Source organism: Pseudonaja textilis, chromosome 11 (genome assembly GCF_049901715.1).
Source record: "Pseudonaja textilis isolate UNSWEBS1 chromosome 11, rPseTex1.2, whole genome shotgun sequence".
Classification (NCBI taxonomy): Eukaryota; Metazoa; Chordata; class Lepidosauria; order Squamata; family Elapidae; genus Pseudonaja; species Pseudonaja textilis.
Genome location: NC_142000.1, coordinates 13,901,045 through 13,927,950, shown reverse-complemented (window position 1 = coordinate 13,927,950; position 26,906 = coordinate 13,901,045). Strand labels below are relative to the sequence as shown.

At 40.2% G+C, this 26,906-nt stretch overlaps 1 protein-coding gene across 1 annotated transcript in view; it reads right to left on the bottom strand.

Annotated features, from left to right (window-relative positions):
- Window positions 1-515: 515 nt before the first annotated feature.
- TSHZ3 (teashirt zinc finger homeobox 3) overlaps window positions 516-26,906 on the bottom strand; it is an 87,830-nt gene continuing 61,439 nt past the window's right edge. The window contains exon 2 of the mRNA XM_026718993.2: window positions 516-3,850. Coding sequence (XP_026574778.2) covers window positions 648-3,850 — 3,203 coding nt within the window. The 3' untranslated portion in view covers window positions 516-647. The remainder of the gene's footprint in view (window positions 3,851-26,906) is intronic.

Here is a 26,906-nt window from a genome sequence, read left to right as displayed (position 1 = left end):
GGTGTCCTTTCAAGCATCACATGATACCATGACTGGCTGCTAATACTTTTTTGTTCAGGCTTGTTGCCTTGACCAGAAAAATAAATTCTAAGCCAGAATGGGATTTAAAAAAAAAAAAAAAAACCAGAAGAAAACATGTCTATATTTTTTTTTTCAAAAAAGGAAACCAAATTAATGCAAAAGTGCTTCAAAGTACTCAGAGGGCTAAAGATTTACAGGTGAGAAACAGCCAGCACACTTCATTCGCCATGAAAAGAGTGTACCATGATTTTAGTTAATAAATGCTTAAGTAAACTGTCTTGTCAATGCATGCAGCTTGAGGCATCAACAGTGATGCACAGCAACTAAAAACCCCAATTTACACAAAGTTCCAAACACTTACCACTGAGTTTTTAACCTTCATATTTTACCAGTAACAACAGCTGATTATGTACCTCTATTAAACACTATACAGTTATATATAAAAAAGAGACTCGTCCGGAGTTAGAGTGACACCCCGGAGTTAAAATAACAATTATGTGCCAAGAACAGGGGTGGGTAAGAGGGCAAAGGAGAAACTCAACAGCATGTCTGACAATTTTCCTCAAAGCCAAGTACAGTTGTTTGGGTAGCTTGTCTGTTAAAAAGAAAGAAAGAAAAAGTTAACGCTACTGTTTTTCTAATTCACAGACGTAGAGAAGATGGTCCTCCGGAGACTTCCCGTGCGTTTTACTGAGATGAAGCTTAACAGCATGCTTGCTTGCAAAAGTCCTGTTGCAAAGTTTACATTGGTAGGAAGTTCCCAGCTCTTCCTCTGGTGAAGGTGCCAACAGTTTCTCAGAGGATGGCTTGCTTTGTGCTATCTGATTGTTAATCTGCTCGCTCGAGAGTTTGGACAAGTCTCGTAATCTGAAACCTAGATGTGACTCAAGGTGGCTGATGTACGTTGAAGGAGTTCTGATTTGAGAAGCACAATCGTTACAAAAGAACACCGGGTGCCCGGTGTCTAAATTTTTAAGGAATTTTGTCCCCCCTGTCCTTCGGAGTTGGTATTTCACATTGGCCAACCAGTGGCTAATGGTGGTCATTGACAGTCCCGTAAACCTGGAAATGTGCATTCTCTCTTGAGGGCTCAAGTCCGACATAATGTATTTGCCTTCCGACGTCTGCTGCAAACTGGCAGCAAATTGGGCTTGCAGGATGAGTAAATGTTGAGGATTCCAGTTTGACTGGCGTCCCTTCCTTTTCTGAGCTGGAGTTGTTTCTTCCGGTTCCTCAATTGTAGTGCCGTCAATGTCAGACTTCTCGGAGAGGCTGGAAGGTGTGGAAGATTTTGATGTGTGACTTTCTGTCAGGTTCTTGAGCATATCCGAGATATCTGACAAGGCATTCTCGCGTAGCGGCGAGTTTGACATAAATGACACAACTGCAGATGTCTTTGCGGTTGTCACTGTAGATGAAGAAGATGCTGAAGACGCTGATGTGGATGACAAAAGCACTGAACCCAAAGAGCAGCTTTTGTCACTCTTGCCTTTCGTCAAATCGATGGGCTGGTCGTTATTGACATGGTAAAAATAACGGTCTAAGTGATCAGGTTTTTTGGGCTGTAAGGGCGGCGTTGCTACAGCAGCCTTTTCTGCTAAGCTGTTGCTCATTTTAAAAAGCATGCTCATGGGGTCTAGGGCAGGAAGGGAAGGTTTTGCTGCCTTCCCAAGATGAATGTTCATGACAGATTGTAATGCACTTAATGGATTTACAAAGGGTTGCTCTGGAGGATGGTCAGTAATAATAGCTGCGCTGCTGGTCAAAGTATTTGTGATTTTCTTGACAATCTCCTTACCGTTTTCCATCGGTTCTCCAATTGGGCTGTCTCTGCAGCCCTCCTTCTGAGAAACTGGACTGTTCTGGTGGCTTTTGAACCCAATGTCACTGGAAGTGTCCATCTTGAGGGGATCACTGACCTCACTGCTGCACGGTGAAGGGGTGGCTCTCTTCATGGGCGAAAGCTTCCCCACTTCCGGTTCCTTCAGTTTTTCTTCCACTTTGGCCACTTTCTCAGTGACTTTCTTCACCAACTCTTCCATGGCATGAAAATTTGTTTTGGACACAGGGGATGTTTGGCTACTGGGAGGTGAAATCAGGGGCTGGCTTTTCGTGGGAGAGACTAATTCAGTATTTCCAAACATGGGCTTCAAAGTAGTGTTCTTTACTGATGATCCTAGGGATAATTTCATCATGTTGGGCAGCTGATAAGCGGCATGAATACTGGGGTATCCACCCCAGCTTGGTGTACCATTCTGGGCTTTGTTAATAGCTGAAGTGACCGTGTTTTCTAATGACTTTAAAATATCTAGTCCTCCTTTTGGGCTTTCTTCCAAGTCATTTTCTGTCAGGTAATGATATTTGGAGGAGATATCATATTTTTCCTCATCTTCACTTAGTTTTTCTTTGTCTTTCACCTTTTCATCAGCAATTGTTCTGTCCTTCTCAACTTCTTTCTTGACTTCCATGTTTAACTTTGGGGAGATGCTGGATGGCATGTTGGAAGGAGAGGTGAAGGTTGTGGCCGCAAGAGGCACAGACTGTACTTTCTCGTCAAGCAAAGTCGTGATGGTAGGCGTGACCGGGGACTCTATAATGGTCTTCCCTTTCTTCATGGCAGAGTTGGTGACTTTAATAAAGTGTCCTGTCACCATCATGTGGGCCGTGAGCTCCTGCAAGGTGTCGTGGGAACTGCCGCACTCCATGCACTTGAGGATTTGAGATTTCCTTGCTTCAAAATGCCAGGCATAGCTGGCACCGTTCTGGTGTCCATAGCGGTTATTCGGTGTAATGTAAGGATTGGAATTCTTTTGAAGAGGGTCATTGACATCGGGAAGAGTTCCTTTGGGGGTCCCACCAGTAGAATCTGGAGAGCTTGGCAGTTCTAATTCCAGCGAGGTTTTTTTTCGAGTGGCCGGGATTATTTTTGCTGCTACAGGGGTTACGGGTTCCTTCAGAGGCACTTTTTGGTAATGTTTTGTTTTTATCATATGCACACTCAAGTCTTGAAGCGATTCAAAGGAATGGCCACAGTACATGCACTTTAATACTTTCTGGGCGTCTTCTTTCCCTTCCATTTCAAGCAAGGAGCGTTTACGAGGCTTAGACCATCGTTTGGGGTTGTTGTTATCTGTTTCGTGGTTGTCGTCTCGATAATGCCCCGTTTCGTTCATGTGCACCGTTAATTCCACCAAAGTATCATAGGCTGCGCTACAGTCTTTACAGCGGAATTTGCTGGCTCCGGTAAAGATGGAGCCATAAAGTTTACTGCTCTGCCTGTACAACTGAACTGTGCTAAAAAGGCTGGGCTCAGGAAGAATTCTGTTTTGCGAAACTTGTTGTAATGTTTTGGCCATGGCGGTCTGATGCCAATCGAAGCTCCCACTGCCACAGCTGCTGCTGCTGCTGCTGCTACTGCTACTGCTGCCATTGGTTTTTTCAACGGCCGGCTGGTGGAGATTCAAATTCAGGTTGGACCAATAGGAATTGGAGAGGAAGTTATTGTAGACGGCCTTCATCTGCTCCAAACTGTCCGACACCACAGATTCTTCCAGCGCTATGGAAACCTCTTTGCTGTCCTCCTCATTTTTGATGGAGCCACTCTCAAAATCGGCCATTCGATCACTCGTTTCACTGATATGGGACTCGCTGTCCATTTCATGGCTGGAAAATTCAGCCACTGGAGAGTTCTGATAGCTCTGGCAATTTTTGCCAAAGTCCTTTTCTGGACAGGCGTACTTTGCAGAAGGTTCTCCATCCATTGTGGTCTCCTCTGGTTCCAAGTCATCATCCACCATGGCTGCAGCTTTCAGCTCATCCGAAACATAAGCTAGCAGAGACAGAGAGAGAACAGATAATAAAACACAGTTAGTGATAGCTAGTCTCCATTTCTATCAGCAGCTGGCATGTTTCAGTCAAAGAATTGCATTTGTTTATTAAAATTGAACAGTCAAAATTTAGCATTTCTTCCAAGCAAGAGGAAGAGGGGAAGGGGAAAAAAATCTGCTCTTCAAACATAATTTGCCACCTTATTCTTCTCAAGGGGCAACAGCTTGAAATTAAAACTAAATTTGAAATTAATGAAGCACATTCTGGAGGTGGCATTCATTTCTAAAGTAATAAATTACTTGTATCAACCTCAGAGACAGCAGTTCCTGTCTGTCAATTAATATGTCTTATGCTGCTTCTACCCCTAATGTATTTCTTAACAGACAGATTCACAATTTAAATTAAGCCAGAATTTTCTTTTTTGCTCATTAGATTTTTTTTCCCAACCCAATCTTTAATAAAACATAAAAACCATCAACAAGAGAAACAATAAATCCCACAAAGCAACAAGAATGAAAAAAAGATCTTCCTGACTTATTAGAAAATTAAAAGCTTGCATTCATTGCAGGAGCTGTTTAGCGATGCAGATACTAAACTGAGCATTGGGCTTAGTGTTGAAATTATACTCAAATAAGTAAGTAAGCTTCTCAAATTTTTGTCAGTTGATCAACCCTCTAATTAACAGGATCTTACAGGCCACAATTCTTAGTTCTGTAGGCTAGGCAACTTATAAATAACATTTGCTCTTACCCTGAGAGAATTATGGAATAAAAAAAATATGCTGAACTGAAGATATAAATTTTTTAACTTTGTTGATGCAACAGTATGTACACACACTTGTACTGTACTGTTTTATAAGTATATACAAACCTGTTTTTAATACTTTCTAATGTACTTTTTAATTGTTTTTAGTTCTGTCATACACCATCTAGAGTTGCTTGTTTGTGAGATGGGCAGTTAGATAAAATGGTTTAACAAAAAAAATTATAAAAGGAAGAAAGGAAGACATTCCAAAGAATTAAACATGCTATATACATTCTAGATGTGAGTTTAGATATAATTCTGGAATTTATTTTATAATTTTCCTGGTTAAATTGGAGCCCATGAATAGAAAAATTCAGGATGGACTCTATAGAATTAAAAAAAATGTTGAAAATGCCTTCCAACTTCACCTGTTAGTGGGACAAAAGGGAAAAAAAATATTTTCGCTTGTGCAAAATGCTTTTCAATTTACAGTTATAAAAACTATCCTTATGGCATTTGGAAATTTGGAAAATAAGATTTCTTAAGGCAGAACCGGGGGCATCCAGTTAGTAAACAATTAATTTACAGATAGAAAAGCATTATGGGAAAAATGGATAATCGACTTCTCTAGGACTTCATGTCCGTTGCAAAGACTTTTTGACATTGAGTAAGAAAAACAGAACAGCCCAGCTGTAAAACTGGTAAAAAAAAAAAAATTGATATTCTGCTCTGATTCTTCCAGGATAAATATACACAAGGTCTTCCAGTGGACATTACAAATGTCAAAGTGTTTGCTCTTTAGACTATTTTGTCAATATTTCTTCACCGTAAGCTACATTGGGGCCCCCGACAGAGATTCGTGTACTGTATAAGGCACTACTAGACTGTACTTTGTTTCAAGCAACAGACAGGCCAATCTAAATTACGGCACTGCAGAACTATTGGTTTATTTCAAAGAACTAAAGGCGCTAGACCCTGTTGTTACTGAAGCTCTTGTTCACCTGCAAACGTATCTAATTTGCCCTTCCCAAACCTATACACAGGTAGTCCTCGACTTACGACCACAACTGAGCTAAAAATTTCTAAGGATAAGTGAAAGGTTTGTCAAGTGAGTTTTGCCCCATTTTATGAACTTTCTGGCGACAGATGTTAAGTGATTCACTGCACTTGTTATGGACAGAGTTCTTAAAAATGGGTTAAATGGTGGGGGAAATGGGATAAAAGAAGGGAAGGACCAGAAAAAAGGGGGGTAGGAATGGCATTGTATATTCCTGCTCATGGTGTACGAGCATTGCTAGTCTGCACATAACATGTGCAAATGTCAGTAACCAGTCCCACTTGTAAATAGCTAAAGCAAGCAACTTTTTTGCTAACTGCCTAGAATACAAGAATCCGCCCTTATAACTTGCCTTCCCTTTGCAAAGCAACATTTCCGCATCCTTTATATTCTGTTCTTTGGTTTGCATATATTAACCAAAGGAAGCAGATTCGTATTCCCTTGTTTGAATCTATCCTGATTCAGGGAGCTCACACATATATCCCTACGCAAAACAATGTTTGATGACTAACTATTTGAAAAGTTGCCACTAAATGCAGAAACTGCCTTCCATAGAAAACACAACACTTTGGGCAATGCAATACACTGTGATACAAAAGCTTTTTCTAGAGCGTTTTATCATTTATTGCCAAGAAGGGGGATATAGTTTCTTAAATACACACTACCTAATGGCATATTAGCATTCCCTTCACATTTGATCGGGCACTCAAGTTGAATACATGGCTAGGGAAGGTGTGCCTGATGCTTATCACATCCTAATTGTATCAAATTATTGGATTATCTTGTATCTGTAACTGTGCAAAGTTTCTCTGGTGAAGGAACAGTAATTCGCCTTCAGTCTTAATCTACGAGTGTGGTTTCACCAGTCACAGGATCAAAACTTTTCTTGTCTTGTTTCATTGTTAGCTTTGGGCTTTTCTTTATTAAATGTTCTATGAGAACTTTGGGAAACCTACTTTTTAAAATTCCATAAATACTGTTAGCTGCAAAGAACCAGGATCACTCCCTGGGTTTAAGCACAGCGGATTTATTGTTACAGTCGATACACAAGAATCTAGTCAATTAACGGTCAGCCCTAAACTGGTCCTAATTAAGAGTCAATGAAATTCAAGGAGGCTGGACTTGAGCCTCTTGTGGAAATGCAGGGAATAAATTGATGACGTCTATGGAGATACTCAACCATTCAAGTCAGGGTTGCCCCAAAGGTGATTTTTCCAAAAGGCAGCTGGACTTTCTTGATGAAAGGACAAAAGTCCAGTTGCCTTTTTGGTGGGGGTGGGGGGTGGGGGCGGAACCACCTTTGGGATTAAACTGATGATGCATTTAACTCTGCCTTCCAGCTCTGCCTGCTTTTCTTCTAGAAATTCTTCATGAAAAAGTAGGTATTATCGAATTAACTAACCCCACGGAATTTCTGATCCGTTTTACACTATTGGCCACCATTCTTTTGGACCTGTATACATCCTTCCAAACATCAGTATTATTCATCCAAAGAATGACATTTGAAAGGGGAAAAAGAGTGGACATGGAATTTCCAGGGAGCTCTAAAAATACACTGGATTATTAATCCGAACCAGAGTTTCAAAGTTAAAGTGTGGTGTATAAGAGACATATCTCTGCATTTGCAGGTTCGGAGACTGTTAGCAGAGTGGATCAGTGGTGGGATTCAAAAATTTTTACTACCGGTTCTGTGGCTTGGTGGGCGTGGCAGGGGAAGGATACTGTAAAATCTCCAGTCAGAGGTGGGATTTGCCGGTTCTCTGAACTACTCAACATTTCCACTACCAGCTCTCCAGAACCGGTCAGAACCTGCTGAATACCACCTCCCGAGTGGATGCCTACAGCATATGCAGTTTTGGATCCCTCTTGTTATAATAAGAGCAGACTGCATATTGCATGGGATTACAAAGCAACAAAAACTGTCAGATACTTATAAAACTAGATCATGACTACTCATCCCACAAGATTATCATTGCTTGATAGATGCTCACCATGAAAGCCTACACCAGTATACAATAAAATAAGAGGAGGGGAGTTGGAGGAGGAGTTAAAATCAAGCTATTAAATGAATATGCCAGTTGTTCAATTGCTATCCAAGTTGGTAATCTTGCCAACTTTTCCTGCTTTCTGTCGCCTGAGGCCAAGAAAGCTCATTCACAACAAATCCTCCACATCAAATCCTATGATGTGTGGAACAATATAGCCATACCATTTAGATCACTTTTACTGAACCTACTGTCTAAAGCAGGGGTGTCAAACTCAGTGCCCGGGGGCCAGTTCTGGCCCGCAGTGGTTAGATCTGGCCCACAGGACTGGTCCGGAAACAGCAAAGAAATGGTCCACAATGCCCCTGCTAGTGAAAATGGAGGGGTTTTTTTTGCTGACAGAGGGCTATCAAAATAAACTAAAAACAAAACGAAAGGAGAAACGTGTCCCCTTTTTGCATTCGAGCATGCAAGATGGGACAGGAAAAAAAGAAAGAGAAGAAGGAAAGACAAAGAAAAAGAAGGAAAGATGGCAAGAGAACAAGGAAGGGAAAAGAGGGGAAGGAAGAAGAAGAAAAGGAAGGGAGGGAGGAGGAGATTATAATGAGAGTGAGGGGGGGTCTCAGGGAAGTCCTGCCTTAGCACTTGGCTAACACAGGTGCCCCCCAGGCACAGGTTCTGTGCCACATCCACCATGGCCATGCCCCAGCCACACCTGCCATAGCCCCACCCCCAGCCATACACACCCCCAGGTCCTCCAAGGTCAAACCTAACCCTGATGCGGCCCTCAATGAAATCGAGTTTGACACCCCTGATCTAAAGGCCTGATTTCCTTTTCCAATCTGATTAGAAAGGACTCTTTTTCTAATTGCGGGTATCCTTAAAAGTTTTTTTTTCCCCTTTTATGACTTTTTTTCTTTTTTGCAAAACCCAAGCAAGTGCTTATGAACTGATTTAATGACTGAATCCTCGGACTTGCTTTTTTTTTATATTTTATTTCTGACTCAAATTGAAGACTCTGCATTCCCTACACCATCAATTTATGTGAGCTAGTGAGATTTGGACTCAGTTGAGAATTTGTGCCATGGGCTGTACATGCTAACGGATTAAAGTGGATGAAAGGATGCCATGTATCATTCCTTGTTCATTTCCAAAAGAGTATTTGGCTGGGGGATCTTGTTGAGGTCTCCTGTCTCCAGAAAATATAGCATGTTATTTTCTACTATCTCTTTGTGAATTCAGTTGTGCTTTATGGGGTCAGCAATTGTGGCTTCTAAGCAAATCCAAAACAGAAGTGTGTGTGTGTGGAGAGGGGAGAATAAAGGCAAACAATGGAGCAGAATGGCAAAGATATAAAATTGAAAGGTTTTTTTTCCTAATTTTCCAATTCAAATGATACCCATCAATGAGTTTAACAGGTGTCAAACTCAAGACCCGCAGGCCAAATCCAGCCTGTAGGGTGCTTAAATCTCACTTGCTGGGCCGGCCTGGAAATAGCAAAGGACCAGCCTGCAGTGCCTCTGCTTAAATGGTGTGATTTTGTGGTTTCTACCATCAGCTGGTGAATGTTTAATAGTCATTTATTCTGTGGTTTCTGCTTTCAACTTTGTTCACCAGCCGGAGTCACTGTGATGAGCAGGAGTGGGTGTATATCATTCAATTTTTTTTTACTACCGGTTCTGTGGGCGTGGCTTGGTAGCTGTGGCATGACTTGGTGGGCGTGGCTTGGTGGACCTAGCAGGGGAAGGATACTGCAAAATCCCCATTCCCTCCCCACCCCAGTAACCTGCTTTCCAGCTCTGCTCTCCTGTGCAGGGCAACCAAAGATGACCCAGCCAATCAGCTGGGACTCAGGAGGCGGAGACTAGATGGGGCGGGGACAGTCAGAGGTGGAATTTGCTGGTTCTCCGAACTACTCAAAATTTCTGCTACTGGTTCTCCAGATCTGGTCAGAACCGGCTGAATACCACCTCTGATGTACACATCTAAACAAACAAGCAATTCCATTTCATCCAGAGATTGGAACATCTGGATATGAAGAGTAAAAGGGGAGGGTAATCTTTCCATTTCAATTTCTTTTGGTGGTGCAAGTGAAATCTTCCCTCTGTGCCAAGAGTATCCCTTGCTAACAAGGACAAAGCTTAAAGCACCCTATTTGTTCATATGGGACCCCCTCTAATTCACCCTGAGAAAGAACAGGTCTGCTGTTCACCTTTGAAACGCAGTTTGTGCATTTGCTAATTATACAAAAGTTGTCTCCTCAAACTTAGTCTCTTGGAAGCACCTAAAGATATTTTTTTTAAACTTGGCCCTGTGATGTGACATTTAGAAATGGTAAACAAAGAAACTACATCCGGATGAAAAGCAGTTGCCAGCATTTATCCATGGAAATCAAGGTTAACGTGGCCAGGGCTTGCACACCCACTCACAATCATCTAATTAGGTCATGTTTTTTTTTTTTTCCCTTGAAATCAGCTTTTTTCCTGAGACACATTGAGACGGTTTCAACTCTGCTCATCTCTATACATTGAATACTCTATGTGAAATGATTTGATGAAAGTCACAGCAAATCAGGGTGAGTTTTCAACCACACCATTTGATTTTTCTTTACATAAAAGGGCCGTTTATATAGAAGACAGGAGTGGGGATGATTTTATCACCCGTTTTAAAATTAATTTCTGAGAGCTGATGTGACGTAGGGATGCTGAATCAAGACTGGGATAACCCACACTTAGCAATGGAATTTCATTAAGTGATACTGGAGCAATTATACCTTTGTCACTGATTTAGATGACTTGTTAGTCCGGAATTAAATAAAGGGAGGAAAACATAAGCTGCATAAAAGTGCCAGACAAAAAGCTGGATACAAATTTAAAAAATCATGTTTTAAGTATCATAAGTTGTCAAGAAGGCTTCCATTTGACATGGTTCTGAAAAAGGAATAACCATAATTTGTTACCAAAACCATGAACTTTGAACCAAAACTAACCACCACCACCCTAAATCCTAACCTTCATCAGTGGAATGACGTGCCTCCAGAAGCTGTGGAGGCTCCAACGCTGGTGGGCTTTAAGATGAGATCAGACAGCTATTTATCTCAAATAGTTCTAATGGTTGTAATTCTTCACTGAGCAAGCAGAAGTTCAGAGGAAAACTTTAGGGTTCCCCCACAGAGTAAAGATCCTCTGGAAAACAATAGGCTCATTTGAAAAGATAAGAAACCATAGATAAATACACACTAATGGCCTTCTGTGACAATAGTTTTTTACTTATGTTGTATTCACACGACATGCTAAAACAGGGCAGATAAAAACTCAGGGTTAGGGTGTTTAAGCAGAATATATTAAAACTGGTCAGTGGTCATCTTGATTGAGATTGTTATGAGGCCTAGAGTAAGGCGGAATCATCAATTCACCTGTTTGGTGAATTGATGATTCAGTGTATTACATAAATTGCGGGGCTGGGTTTGGTTTCCAGACTAAGTGTTCAAAATCTTAGCGTGTAAAGTACAAAGTGGAGGGGTTCAACCTGATCTCCAACTGCTCAAGCCCCACCAATGGGAGAAATCAAGTAGAACCATCAGTAACCTTAACCCCAAATATTAACTCCCTTTAAGGTTAACCAGGAATGGTCCTAAGAAGGTCTCCGCCAGATTTTTGCTAATTTTAAAAAAGTATGTCCCAAATGAAGCATATGAATAGAATAGTTTATCACTTCAATGTCACACAAGAAAAAGGCAATTGTCAAATGCCTTTTCCTTGCAAACACCCTCATCATGACCTGAGTTAATGAAGTTAATTGAATTTAAGATCAATAATGGTTAATTATTGCAATTTGACATTCTGAGATAAATGGCTTTAAGGTGGAGAAATGCATGGGCGTCTGTGAATTCTCACCAAAAGAAGTTGAAAAACCTTGGCGCCTAAGAAGAATCACGTAAGCATCCCATTGATCTCTAGTGCAATTGGATCGACGTAATCCCTTGATGAATGTGTGCTTTTTTCACTGCTACAAGTAAATGTTCTACAAGACTTCTCTAACCCTTGTCACTGACCAAATCTATATGAGCTGGAAATCCTTGGAGATAGATTAAAGAGAGCTGAAGAAAAAGACCAATGATTCAAATAAGGCTGAAAGTTTATCATATTGACTGTTTGTGCAATGGGTATGCTACGAATTAAGAACATGGGCACCATAGGATTGGGATCCTTAACCATGTACACAAGGTCACTTTGTTCCTTTCCTTCAGAACCTTCTTCAAAATTCAACTATTTACAAAATCCTGAGTTTAACGGCTGAATCCTAACTACAGCCCAGGAGTACAAATGTAGGGTCACATAGTCAGCATAGCCAATTGTCAGAGATGAGGTGAAGTAATGCAATAGTATCTCATAAGTCTTCTATCTCACTTCAAAGTACAGTATATAAAATGGCCTTTTCCTACCTAAAGTTTATAGAATTTTCTACCTTCTTCTCTCAATCTGAAACTCCCAGGTTTATTTCCCACACTACCCAAAGAATTTTCTGAATTGTTCTGTCAAAAATGAATGCTCATACTTTTTAATGATGGGAGACTTATCATGACTAAAAACACACACACACACACACACCAAACTGCAAGCAAAATTCAGGGGAAAAAAAAACATTTTGGTTGTATTTATGTGCATGATACAGCGCCATGATATAGCATGTGCCATCACTTGTGCAGTGAAACTTTTCTTCCCCCAAAAAGGTCATGTACAGCCCTCAGTCATCTGAAGATTGTCTATCCCTATTTAGTTAAAGCAACTGAGTCAAGGCTGAATTCAGACAGTTATGGGGAAAGTGTATAATTTTGTAACACTACCATGTTAGGTATATACACACAAATCTAAATCTAATTAAATCCATGTTAGTGCTCCAATGATTCTCAAAGCCACACACAGTATTTCAAAATATACATTTTTGTATATGACTTTTTCTATAGACCCTAATCCTAACCCTAAAAAAACCTGCCCTTTTATGTCTGTGTAGTCCCTTAATTCAGGATAGAATCAGAGTCACTAAATGGAGCTGAGCATTTACGGACTTGATGCACTTCCTGACACCTCGCGGAGTTCACAGCAGATCTTTTTTTTCCCTTTGCACCCTAACCTTAGCGCTATAGATGTAAAAAAAATGACCCAGATCTAATTGATTATTTCTTTCATGCAAACTTTGCAGATACTTTCTTATACACTGTTGTTGCTGCAACTCTTCCGAACAAAGAATTGATGCTACCAGAGTCTGTGCTTTATCACTTCCCTCTCTGACAATGAAATCCATTATGATGGATGATACCACCCCAATGTCCGATAAATGTTGATGACTCCTTAAGTTGAGTGGCTTGCCATGTAATCAGCTAATAATTTTAGTTACCCAAAGTCCAGAAATCAGAGGAAGTCCACTGATGATACCGCTCCATAAATAATTCTCAGTTTCAGTTCCGAGTATAGCTACTTTTAAATCAGATTGGAATATGCTGAATATACACAATTATCAAACGGGTACTGTTTCTCTCTTCCTTTCTCATTCTTATTTTTAACAATGATATTAACCTACTTTCTTTTGAGAGTAGCAAGGTTTTTTTTTTTCCCCTGACAGTTTTTTTTCCCACAAAGAAAGATACTGCAAATGTGTTCCTATTGAGAGTTGTACATGCACACCGAACAAGTTAAATGACCATTTACAAGATTTATAATGACAAAGTAAATGTTGTCAAGGAAAAGAAAAAAATATTCCTGATTGCAGAGCACTGACAATAAAGAGACGCTGAAGAGAACTGTCAAAATGTGAGATTATGCAAAAACAGTATTGAGAACACTGCTAATCATCTGCTCTTGTCAATTACTTGAAGGGTATCTGACAGCATATTTACATTAAACACATTTCAGAAGCAAACTCCTTAATGCTCTACTGGATTTTTTTCCCCTTCCTTTTTCTTTGGCATGAAGAATCTTTCCAAGGATCCTCAAATGTTAACGGTGTCACATACAAGTCTACTCTTGGCAGTTGAGTCCACTTTAGGAAATTACAGTTGCCTATAATAATGACAATTGCCCTCCACACACTCACAGTTATTGCCCTGATTATTCAACTATTATTAGCATTAGCTATGTGGCATATTGGGCAGCAAGGACCTCCACTGTTTTCAGTTTGGGTCAGTGTATCCTCATGTGATGTTTAAAGTCTTTAAGTTGTCTATGAATGTTCTTCGCCCTGTATTTCTATGGATGTCCTCTTGGTCAAGGGGGAAATCCATCTCATCGTCACCTTGGCCATTCGATTATTCGCCATATGGAGTATACGACTTGCAAGTTAGACTTTTCCGTATGCGACTATGTTATGTAATTTGCAGGAGAAACTCTTTTGGAGCACTTCTTGATTAGCAACATGGTCAAAATAAAGAATCCTTAGGATTTGTTGGAAGATGTTGAGTCTCTTGTTAATACTCTGTACCCTGTTATAAGGCGGTATTATTTATATAATGTCTTATGGAAAGTATGATTCCCCCTTCCCTGCCGAATAAATGTTTCTGCTTCTAAGAGCATACAAAATATTGACAGTAGAGAACATAAGAAGAGACACGATACTACCAAGCAAGTTAAAGTGAAAAAGAGATTGAAGAGATTGAAGAAATCAGTGAATCTTCCTGGATGTAAATTTCACAAGAAAATGAAAGTTGTTATCAGGCTTATGAAGTAGACAGATCGGAAACGTGACCAGATGAACTACTTTATTATAATTCTATATTAACAAAATATGGTTAAAGCTATGGTTTTCCTAGAAGTAATGCATGGCTAGATCATAAGGAAGACTGAGTGCTGAAGAATTGGGGCTCTCACATTGTGATGCTGGAGAAGACTTTGAAAGTCTCTTGGACGGCGAGTAAATCAAATCAGTTCAATCCTAAAAGAAATCAATCCTCATTGTTCTTTGGAAGAAGAGATACCAAAGGTGAAGTTTAAATACTTCTAATGAGACTCATTGGGAGAGATCCTGATGGTGGAAAGGCAAAAGAAAAAGGAGATGGCAGAGGATGAGATGGTTAGATAGTGTCATGCTGGTTCTCCAGGATTATTTGAAAGTTGAAAAGAAATATCAGAGGAATTCAATAATTTTCCATATCTGTTCAAATTAGTCAGGTTCTCTCTTTCCTTGACTATACAAAGTGATATTTTATGTTCCTCAGTTTTTACATCTCCCAAGTGTGCCACCTAATGATTTTCAGCTCAAAAACACACACCAAAATCTGGTTAACCTCAATTTTTGTAGGGAATATATCGTTAAACATATATTATAGGTACAGGTAGTTTCCGACTTGCACAAGTTCATTTAGTGATCACTGACAGGTACAACAGCAATGAAAAAAGTGAGTTATGACCATTTTTCACACTTACAACCATTGCAGCATCTCCGTTGTCACCCGATCAAAATTCAGATGCTTGGAAACTGACTCATACTTATGACAATTGCAGGGTCCCAGGATCTCATGATCCCCTTTTGTGACTTTCTTATAAGCAAAATTAATGGGGTAGCCAAATTCACTTAGCAACTGTATTATTAACTTAATAACTGCAGTGATTCACTTAACAACTGTGGTAAGAAAGGTCATAAAATGGGGCAAAATTCACTTGACAAATATCCAAATTAACAACAGAAATTTTGGGCTCCGTTGTGGTCATAAGTCAAGGACTACCTGTAATTTAAATTTGAATGTTCATGTTTTTTTTTCTTAATGGAGTAAGAGACAATAGCATGGTATCAACACATGGATGATAATGTGGAGGAAGAATGGAGGTTACAATAGACAGATAGTATCTTTCAAATTACAGGAGCTTCACAATATTTCCATCTTTTGGAAAACTGGGGGGGTGGGGGAGGAAGAAAAAAAAATGAAATCGTTTCTCAAGAATCCAGACCTCAAGATTAATCATCAGACTGATCACACAATATTACACTTTTAGCAGAAGGGCATTGGATTTATAATGGTGTTTTCAAAATCTGCGTGAAGCTTGAATATTTCATCGCATCTGCAAATTAAGAAGAAAAAACATCTATGCAACAGCATGGCTATTTCTGTAGAGCAGTAGACTTTGATGGGAGGAGGGGAAAAAAAATCTGTTTCTAAGGTAGTTTGTAAAAATTATTTATTTCCATACCAGTTAATTAGGATGGGAGTCTTTGTTGAATGCACAAGCATTAAAAAAAGTGCTGATATTTTATGCATCTTTAACTGTAACGTGCTTCCCTGCAGCGCACTGGTAACTCCTTGACATTTAACATTCACTCACAGCAACCATAATAAGAGGTTTGATTGCTTCTTTTGCAGATGCAGAAATTTAATAACTGTGATCAGTTGCATAAATTTACTATACAACCATCTTAAGTTAGCCACATTAAAATTAAACAAAATTGTAATCTGCTGACAGATTATTTCAGATTATTATATTCAGCATTTCAGATTGGTGAGTACAAAGGAAGGATGGAGAAGGAGGTGATGGAGATGGAGAGAGGGATGGAGGGATGGAGGGACAGGAGAGGGAGAGGGAGAGAGAGAGAGGGAGAGGTCTCCATCTAAGTCAAACCAGAACCAGACAATTCACACGGATATAAAGATTTATTGTAAGCTTAAGCTCTCTACGACAATCTGAACTATCATTGGCCAAAGGAAATTAGCGGGAGATAAGAGTAGAAGGTGGGCTGCACTTCAAATTCTTTTAAGCATGAAGAGATTCAAGACTGATGATACATTTGACCCCTTCCTCGGGCTCAGCCTGGTTATCTCCTACAATTCCTTGTACTTTGTTTAATTCTCTATTTTGTGGTGGGTATGTAGACTATTCTTATGTTATGCCTCTGGGACATGAGTGTTGGAGGTTACGTGCTGAGCATGCACCTGAAAAGAATGATTGTTGAGATGACATGCCTATCTCACTTTCTCCTGCCTGTTCATAGCTGTGAAGTTTTACCCAATGTTTAGGTGATAGTATTGCGTTGAGAACAGCATCTGAATGTCTAAGAAATCAATTACATTGTGATTTGAGGTTTGGGATGTTTCATTGGTGGGATTCAAAATTTTTTTACTACCAGTTCTGTGGGTGTGGCTTGGTGGGCATAGCAGGGGAAGGATACTGTAAAATCTCCAGTCAGAGGTGGGATTTGCCGGTTCTCCGAACTACTCAAAATTTCCACTACTGGTTCTCCAGAACTGGTCAGAACCTGCTGAATACCACCTCTGAGGTGTTTGGGAAAATTTATCTCCAAAACTGAGTTTGTTAAGAATTGTAGCAGCTGGATCTTAGACTATATCACACTTCTTTGACAATGCCTGCTTTAAAATAGGGAGAGTTTAGTAGGAGTTAACATACTGAGAAGAACTTGCTATCCCCCCGGCCAAACTACCTGATCAGGGTGTGGCTGTGTTTTTGTCTAGACTCACAAAAAAAAATTGAAGCAAACCAGTTGTGATTAAATCCTGAATTGAAGTATTTCCCAGCGCAACTGCTACCTGTTAATCTTTTATAATCAATTACCTTGCATAAATTGTGTTTGTTTGCTTCTAATTATAACTAATTATGCTTCTAAATATGTTCTTTAGGCTATCAAGAGAATGTAATCTGAATGGAAGCATGAGGTGGAGGAAAGAGGAAGAAAGAGTCTATGATTAGCAGATCATCTTCCAAAGAGAAACTAGAATACAAAGATATTTCAATAATATAATATAATATATGTTTCAATAAAAATGGGAGAAACTAGTTTTGGCTCAGACTGCCTCATTATATGTTCAGTCATCAGTCTCTTTTGAATCATGTCTCTTACAAGCACATCATCTACAGTTATATTCAGATTTTAAAAAAACTATTTAAATGTCATCAAAGATTCATAAATATAAAATAGCAATAGTAATTGCACTTAGACTTATATACTGCTTCACACTGCTTTACAGCCCACTCTGCGTGGTTTACAGAGTCAACATATTGCCCCAGACAATCTGGGTCTTCATTTTACTGACCTTGGAAGGATGGAAGGCTGAGTCAACCTTGAGCCAGTGAGACTTGAACTGCCAAATTGCAGTCAGTCAGCAGAGGTAGCCTGCAGTACTGTATTCTAACTACTGCACCACCATGGCTCATAAAATGGGGGAACTTGACAAAATAGAGCGCAATTTTTAAGTTTATGCAACAATAAATGTGCACACCTGTAAAAGTCACAGGTATCTTCATTATTTTTGCTGCAAATCCACAAAGAAATGGAGCTCTGCGATAAATTAAGTGACCAAAAGATTCAGCCAGTAGCTTGTAAAAAATGTAATTATTTTATAAAGTAGAAAAGAACAACAGCCATTTCACATGCAAAATGAAAAACTGCTAATAATGACTTGTAAACCATTTTTTAGAAAGTTTCAGATGAAGGCGATGCTTAAGGACCACATGTAGCCTCCGGCCTCAGATTATATCTCACAAGGAGATAAATCAAGACTTAGGTGGACTAGAAATATAATTTAGCATAACGTGTCTTTCTATATCCTAATCTCGGGTGCTTGGGGTTAATGCCTAAGAAATTGCAGGTAGTCCTCGACTTACAACGGTTCATTTAGTGATCATTTAAAGTTATAACAGCACTGAAAAAAGTGACTTACAGCCATTTTTTCATACTTCTGACCATTTCAGCATCCTCATGGTTCTGTGATTTATATTCGGATGCTTAACAAGTGGTTTATATTTATGACGGTTGCAGCATCCCAGAATCATAGGAGCTTCTGTGGCACAGTGGTTTAGAGTGCAGTACTGCAAGCTACTTCTGCTGCAGGTAGTTGCCTACAATTTGGCAGTTCAAATCCCACCAGGCTTAAGGTGGATCAGCCTTCCGTCCTTCTGAGGTAAAATGAGAACCCAAATTGTTGGGGGCAAGAGGCTGATTCTGTAAACCACTTAGAGAGGGCTGGAAAGCACTATAAAGCGGTATATAAGTCTAAATGCAATCCCTTTTTGCAACCTTCTGACAAGCAAAATCTACGGGGAAGCCAGATTCCCTTAACAGTTGTGTTACTACCTTCACAACTGTTTCCTTGTGAACAAATGTAGCAAGAAGAGTCATCAAATGGGGAAAAACTCATTTAACCAATTTCTCACTTAGCAATGTAAATTTTGGGTTTGATTGTGGTCATAAGTCAAGGAGTCCCTGTATTAGCACTAATATTTTTCAGTTTAGATGACCATTTTTCACAATGGATTCATTAAAAAATATCTACTGGAGGTCTGGAGGTTATACATCTCTGCTTCCTTCTGAAAATTGACCTGGTTGGAAAAAAGGGCTACAAAAGAGATTGCCATCCTGGAAAAAGTCCAGAGACTTTTTTCAGCACCAGAAGAGACCTGCATTCATCAGTGGCAAACAAAGAACATTCCTATTAAATGTAGTTAATGAAAATCTCTGGTGCCCACCGTTAATGTTCACAAACTCCTAAGAACCTTGCCGAAAGGAGCCCGTTTTCCTTTCTCTGAGATGGCTGGTCAGACAAACAAAGCTTTAACAGAAATGTTAGGGAGGAAATAATAGCCATTTCCAATGATAATACACAATTTTAGCACCTACGCTCAGTTGATTTAGGTGATCGGGTAACATGTCAAGCAGCCTGCCTTGGTTAGGTAAGCCTTTAATGAGTAATTGGCAGTCTTATTTCTGTTTTAGATTTGGTTTGTCATTGGCTATCCATTACCTGCCATTCATCTTTGATCTCTTTGGACAGGCCTGATCAAAAGATGTCATTTGACCTACTCCAGTTGGCAGAAACTTGCATGACTCTCATAAAGGGGACACCCCGTCTATAAATAAAATGACATTATTATTTTTCTGTCCTATCATGTAGAAGAGACAATTATGATAATACAGTGTCTGTCACTAGCTCCTCGGCAAATTGCTAGCTCTCACGCAACTGTTTAGCTTTCTTATTTGTTTTTTGTCTGTTTTCCTCCATTTCAAGTGGAAAATAAAGCAGAATTGAAATCGCTAATGCCTTCGCCTCACACTCTGACAGACTCGGGGGTTTCTTCTCTATGGCGCTGACATGCAGATGTGACCATCAGATTATCTTTGACAATGGTGGCTGGTGACCAAGAGTCGTATTGTTCAGGACACTGGGCAACAATGGAATGGAATTATAGAGTAGATTTAACCATTGGCAGGCAAAAGCTCAAATCTAAAGTCGGAAACATTTCACGAGGCCACAAAGGAAACAAAATCACAGGTGTGATGCCTTGTATTTTAATAAAACCACACCAGAGTTGGCGGTGAAGGATTCAGAGAATAGAATACACACGTGTGAAGCTGGCAAACTAGGAAGAGTAGTATGTCCACAGGAAAACTCCTGATTTTGAACAGAGAAAAATCCAGCAGTTGCTGGTAAGATTGCTACTTCCAGAAAGGTTGTAGTAGTAGTAGTAGTAGTAGTAGTAGTAGTAGTAGTAAGAACAAGGAGTATCTCATCACTCCTCAATTCTATTTCACAAGAGCCTTCTTTAAGATCAGCCCAACAAAACAAAAAGCAACTTCAAAAGATAGCAAACGGTCAATTTGGCCTTTTTAAATCCCTAAGGCCTCTTCTTAATTGATACTGGACCAATTAACATATCAAACTGTATCTGAATCTAACCCACAATGCCTTTAATAAACTTTGTACCTGTAGTATCGCTAAAGGAAACTACATGTGCCCAAAGTTACCTATGAAGACATTGTTTTAGTTTGCCAACCCCACATTTCCATAACAGTTACTCATGACTCAAGCAGGAATTTATGCAGCACCAACACAGATTGGTAATCTCATCTCATAGTTTGGGAAACTATTGCTTTTTATACTACCTTGTGCTCCTGGAAGAAAAGAAGGATATGCAAATCTAAAAAAATACATTATACTAAACTGTTTCTCAGGTGCCTTTCAGCAATACCCACTTTTCCAAACATCATGAGGCTATAATGAACTCACTAATAGTCAGTCCTGAAGCCATTTTGGGAGCATCTTCAGAGCTGATACAGCAAAGCCGGTGGGAGCTGTGGGAATGTGAGGGGGGAAGTAGAGATAGCTGGGGATGCGTAGCCAAAATAACATTCTTTCCCGTGGGAGCCAAGGACATTCCACCAGGTGTTGGAGAGGCATAGACCGAAGCCAGCTAGGATTGGGGCTGTGACCTGATTGGACCATGTGATGGACGTGTGAAATAACTTTGAGGTTTTGATTTGGATGGGGAAAACCTTGAGTCCTTCAGACTCCTTCAGGTTTTCCCCAGATGTGCCAATATGACATGCCAATATAAATCTATGCTTTGAGGAATATGCCTGCCTTGGAGTTTTGATTCTGTTGGGTGTGATAACTAGAACTCTTGACTCTAGTACCTCTTTCTAAAGATGCAAATGAATTGTCTGCAGAGGACTTTTAAAATCAGGCAGAAGACCCCCCACCCCATAGAATTAGCAGTAGATACACATAGTGCCACACAAGTTGCCATTCATTTCTGACAGACAACGAACAAATATACAAAGACAACACAAACATTTAAAAGCCAACAGAAAGTAGCAATGTGTTAAAATCAAAGTAAGGTGAGATGGAGCAGCTTTTATTTTTACCTTCAACTGTAACATATCTACATATTGAAACAGAATACTGCTTAATTGCAAATCCCAAAAGCATTACCAGCAACAAAAAAGGTGGAACAGTTGATTGTTTGCTAGACTTCCAATACATTTTTAAATATATGTGAAAATTCCCACAGGTACACGCATGGATCTTCCACCACATTTTTACCTTGTGCCATGCTCGTGGTTATTGGCATGCATTAAGGTTGAGCATTCCTGGGTGAACTTCTCAGGGCTTTTGTCATTTAAACAAAAGATCTTAAAAGCAGGAAATATTATTTGGGCAGAGAGAAGCCTTAGATTATTTAAACTTCAACGGAAAAGCATTTTTTGCAGTCCCTGAGATGAAGAAACTCAGAGAATCGTCAAGGATGGTACATGGATTGCAGTTGGCATGATGGATCAAAAGCCTGTATAAGACCTTCTCTGAACCATCACAAAGGTAAAAGTTTCTCCTGGCCAATCATGTCCATCTTTAAGGGCAGTGCTCATCTTCATTTCCTAGCTGAGGGAGTCAGCGTTGTCCGAAGAAGCTTCTGTAGTCATATGGCCAGCATGACTATACGCCAAGGCGCATGGAACATTGTTATCTTCCCACTGAAGTAGTATCTATCTAATTGTATTTACGTGCTTTTGAACTGCTGAATTGACAGGAGCTGGGGCAGGAATGGGAGCTCACGCCATCACATGGTGCTTGAGTCTCGAACTGCCAACCTTCCAGTTAACAAGCCCAGCGTCTTAATCCTTAGGCCACCATGCCCCCATTTTCATAAGTTAAGATTAAGAATGTTAAAGAAAAATGCCAAGAGAATGGCATGAGAATGAATGCTTTGTACAATGATAAAGAAAACAAGAGAATTTTCTTAATGACACAAAAAGCGTAAGATTTAATGCTTATGGGTTACATTCCTAGATGACAATATGATAAGTAATTCTGCTGCATTAACATCTTCATCTATCCATCTTGCTGAGTGCAGTTCTAACCTTCTGGCGTGCAACTTCTGCCTTGATGTCCCATCATTCAGATGTTTCATCTCTGTAGAGTACAACTATCTGAAGACACATCCTGACGCTACCGTATCCTGAAGCAGGCCCTTATATAAGGTAATGATGCCCCTGGTTTAAGTGCAAGCTGGAAACAATCTAGTTTGCAGAATTCTGCTCCTTTTCAATAGTAGCCCTAGTTTGATACTTGTTACAAACATTTCCCTGCACATATAATTGTACTGCTCAGATAGAAGTGCCCTCTTTTGTTAGGGAGGCAGACAACTTTGAAGGATGTTACTACTCAGAAAGCTGCAAAAATCCATCAGGAAACTTGGCTGAGTTGAGACTTCTCTAATTTACCTGAGCTCATTTCTTTCGGCTTCAAACTTAATAGAGGTACATAATCACATGTGAAGTAATGAAAAATAAAGGTTCACAACAGGTAATTTGGATCAAAGGCAGATTAGCCTCAACTCTTGTGTTTATTCTCACTGAAACAAATAGAGATGCTTAGCTGCGTAAATCTAATCTGAAAGTGTGCTTCATTCACTGTTACTTCTACTACTTAACAATTATTTAGTGCCAATAATATGCCAGGTGCTACACAGCACAGATGTGATGCCCAGAGGGCATAAAATCTACATTAAGCAAACAAGACAAGAAGGAGGAAAGAAATCAGGGAACGTGCCAGTAAGTAGTAGATACGGAACAAGTGAAAGTCAGATGACAGTGGCAGAAAAAAAAAACACGTAAGAAGGTTGAGAGATAACTGTTCAGAACAAAGGTTTTGATTATCTAAGATTCATGGATGAAGGCGAATATATGTGTCCCAGCATCATGTGGAAGGATCCAATCTGAGTTGGTCATTGGGACCAGAGATCTTGTCTTCCGAGCTTTCAGACTTGTGATAGAGCCCATCTTCAAGGCACTTCTCTCTAGAGAGAAGTGCCTTGAAGATGGGCTCCAGCCAGAGGTGGTCTTCAGCAGGTTCTGACCAGTTCTGGAGAACTGGTGGCGGAAATTTTGAGTAGTTTGGAGAACTGGCAAATCCAGCCTCTGACTGGCCCCGCCCCCATCTATTCTCTGCCTCCTGAGTCCCAGCTGATTGACTGGGTCTTCTTTTGTTGCCCTGCACAGGAGAATGGAGCTGGAAAGCAGGTTAGGGGTGGGAATGGAGATTTTACAGTATCCTTCCCTGCCACGCCCACCAAGCCATGCCCACAGAACCGGTAGTAAAAAAAATTGAATCCCACCACTGGCTTCAACACAAGCTTGGAAGACAAAACCTCTGACCCTGGTGACCAACTCAGATTGGATCCTATACTATCTAAGAATTCTGTTTTTAATGTAAAATCTTGCATGTGGAGTGGAGACTATGTCATGCTACAGATTTTCTTTTCCATGTAGTCCTGTCTTCTGTATAAGAAGAACTGCTGTGTGTGGTTTTAGATTGCCCACTGGTTTTACCACAAAAGGTCCTATGGCAGTAGACCATCTTGCAGTAGATGACAAAAGGACAAGATCTTCCTATGCCTTTTCACATAAAGAAGCTAGCTACCAATCAGCAATTGAATTGTTCTTCAAAGAAGATAATCGTCCACCACAGGTAAGAGCCAGGACTGGATTACGGAATATCAAGACATATATGATTATATATGTCATGATATTTTGCAGTGGCACCCATTCAGTGCATAATATCTAATGGTAGAGCCTGCTGAGGGAAAGCTGGCATCAGAGATAGTTCCAGGGCACCAGAAATAGCAAGTATAGAACCAGGAAGGAAAGACAAACATAGAGTGTAAATACATTCATATGCTACCAGGACAGAACCCTTCATACAAGTCAACCAAGAAAAGAGATACAAAACAAATGCAGATTAATTGACTTGCTACAACTTCACAAGTCAACATCCTAGAAGGAGAGAATTTTACCTTTCTTTAAGAAACATTGGATTCCCTAATCAGATATACCATTAGGGGTAAATTTGCATTCACCAAAATCAAGATACAAACAACTACAGTAGCTTGCTGAGCTATGAAGTACCAAAGAGGATGATGGTATTACCCAAAGCATAGGACAATGGATGAACCTCTGTCTCTTTATGGACTTACAGTCATCTGCACACCCAGATGCCTGGTTCACATAGTGATATGACTATAAGGATTAAGGAAGAAAGGTATAAGAGAGCCAGTTTGGTCTAGTGGTTAAGGCACCAGGCTAGAAAGCAGGAGACCATGAGTTCAAGTCCCATTCTTTAACAGCCAAACCCTCCTCACAGAATTGTTGTTGTGGGGAAAATAGGATGAGGAAGATGTGTTGGATATGTTTGTCCCCTTGAGTTATTTTAAGGTGGGGCATTAAATAAATAAATAATAAGCAATTTCCTTTTTTTTAGTAGCCACAATGAGAGTGGCTAGAGAGTGTAAGCTCCAGAAATAGCTAAATACAAGCCAAAAGTCACACAAGTCATATGAATCACCTTTTTCCTAGATTAATACATACCACTAGAGGCTCTCATAACTACTTGGGTTAACTTTGAGAGAAGCAGCATCTGAGAAAATCAAAATTAAGAAACAATTGCTCCATCTCCATCTAAACAGAACCTTATCTAATGTATTCAGATGCATATTTGCACTATCAACCTGCTGAATATTTGTAGCAGCAGGAGTAGCCTTTGTGTTACTGGTTGCAGACAGTTTCACATTTTCCTCATTTTGTTCTGGCCATTTGGCATCGGACTGAATTTTGCAACAAAATGTCCACGCCGTAATTAATGCTTTTTTTTTAAAAAAAAGGAGACGTTATTCCCATTGCAAAATTCTAAGTGGGGAGTTAAGACCAAAACTGCATAATAAAATATGCTCTCTCAACAATTATTGAGCGGCTTGCCTTTATGATTAATTGCAATGACACAAAGAAGTTTTGTGCATTGAAAAAGAGAGCTAAATGCCCCCAAAGAAAAGGAAGCATACATATGCACATAAAGGCATCATCCTCATCGTCATCACCCATTGCTTTGGCATCCTAAAACTCTGGTTTCTGAAAGTTGCTTAGTTTTCTGTACATAAGCAAACAAGTCTACCTACGAAGCCAGCCCTGAGAGCAAAGAATGCACATTTAGCTCTCCTATTTCCCACCCCTTTGCTGATTTGCTACGTCTTATTATTTGCCAAGGTGCTGCTGGGATGGCGAAGGCAGTCAATCATTGCCAAGGCTTTTGAGAAACTCCCAGTAACACATAAACCTTCATTGACTTTCTGTTGCTGTGGTGGAGGGCTCGGGCACTTGATGAATGTCAGGATGTGTTGTAGCATAGAGTTTTGGAAATGAGTAAAGGGCCCTGGCGCGAGAGACTGACTCATCATTTTATCACTCTTCTCCGCCTCCCCCAAATAGAAAGGACTCCCACGGAGTGATTTGGAGGTAGGAGAGCAAACAATAATGGCCCGATAGCAGCTCTTCATTTACTGCAACAGGACAGTTGCATTGGACTTAAGATCAAGTTGTGTGTGTGTGTGTGTGTGTGTGTGTGTGTGTGAGAGAGAGAGAGAGAGAGAGAGAGAGAGAGACTCCTCCATACACAGCAGGATTTTATTTGCTTTTCTTGCTAGGTTTCTGAACTGCACTCTTCATTCTTGCCAAGGATGCTGCCTGTGGTGGAGAATAGAACTTTCTCCCCATGCATCAGGCTGCTATCGATGAAAGACACACCAGCTCACTACGTCGCAAAATGCAAAATAAAAGGTGTGTAATAATCGTAGAGTATGTGTTATTTATCCACCAATAGGGTTGTGCACATTCCCCGGGAAGATTCCTAGCACGGAATGTAAGCGCTCCCTTATTTCTATTGTGTGGCTGGATCAGATGTCTTTCTGTCTGTGTGTGAGTACATGCGCACGCACACGTGTGCCTCTCTTTTCTCGCCTTGCTCTAGGACTTATAAAGCTCGTTCTCTCAGCTGCCTGTCTTCGCATGAGATATTTGCATCCTCCTAAAGTATGTCAATTCATGGGGTGGAACTTAAACAGTTTGGGAAAGGTGTTGTATAATACACACGGCTAACACCGCAGCACCTAGAACAACCAAGACCCTTGCTGCAGCGTTGAACATTATGAACCGAGCTGTCCCCCCATCTCAGTAGAAGGAACGCAGCAGGCACGATTCCCTTTCCCAAATGCAACCCCACCATTTATCAAAAGCCCCTTCTTGCAGTCAGCTGAAATGGTCAATTTTCACTATTTCAGTTGTATTTCTGATAAATCTGATTTTTTCCCCTCTTAAAAAGAAAGGAGTGTAGATTACTGTCAAGCTAAAACTTGCCCCCCTCTCACATACAATAAAACCTCATCAACATATGATCCCGAGGATATCGTATGTTGTGCTATCCTTTGTTATGCTATGCTATCTTAACCTTTCCTATCCTATGCTTTGTTTGTTTCCCATTTCCTTTCCCTCTTTCCTCTCTTCTCCTATACCTATGCCTCTTCCCTTGCCTTCCCCTTCCTTTCTTTTCCCTCCTCTTCCTCTTCCTTTCCCCTTTTTTCTTTCCATTGTTTTCCTCTCCTCTCCTATTTTCTTTCCCTCCTTCCCTTCCCTTCCCTTCCTCCCTTCTTTCCCTTCTTCCTTTCCTTTCC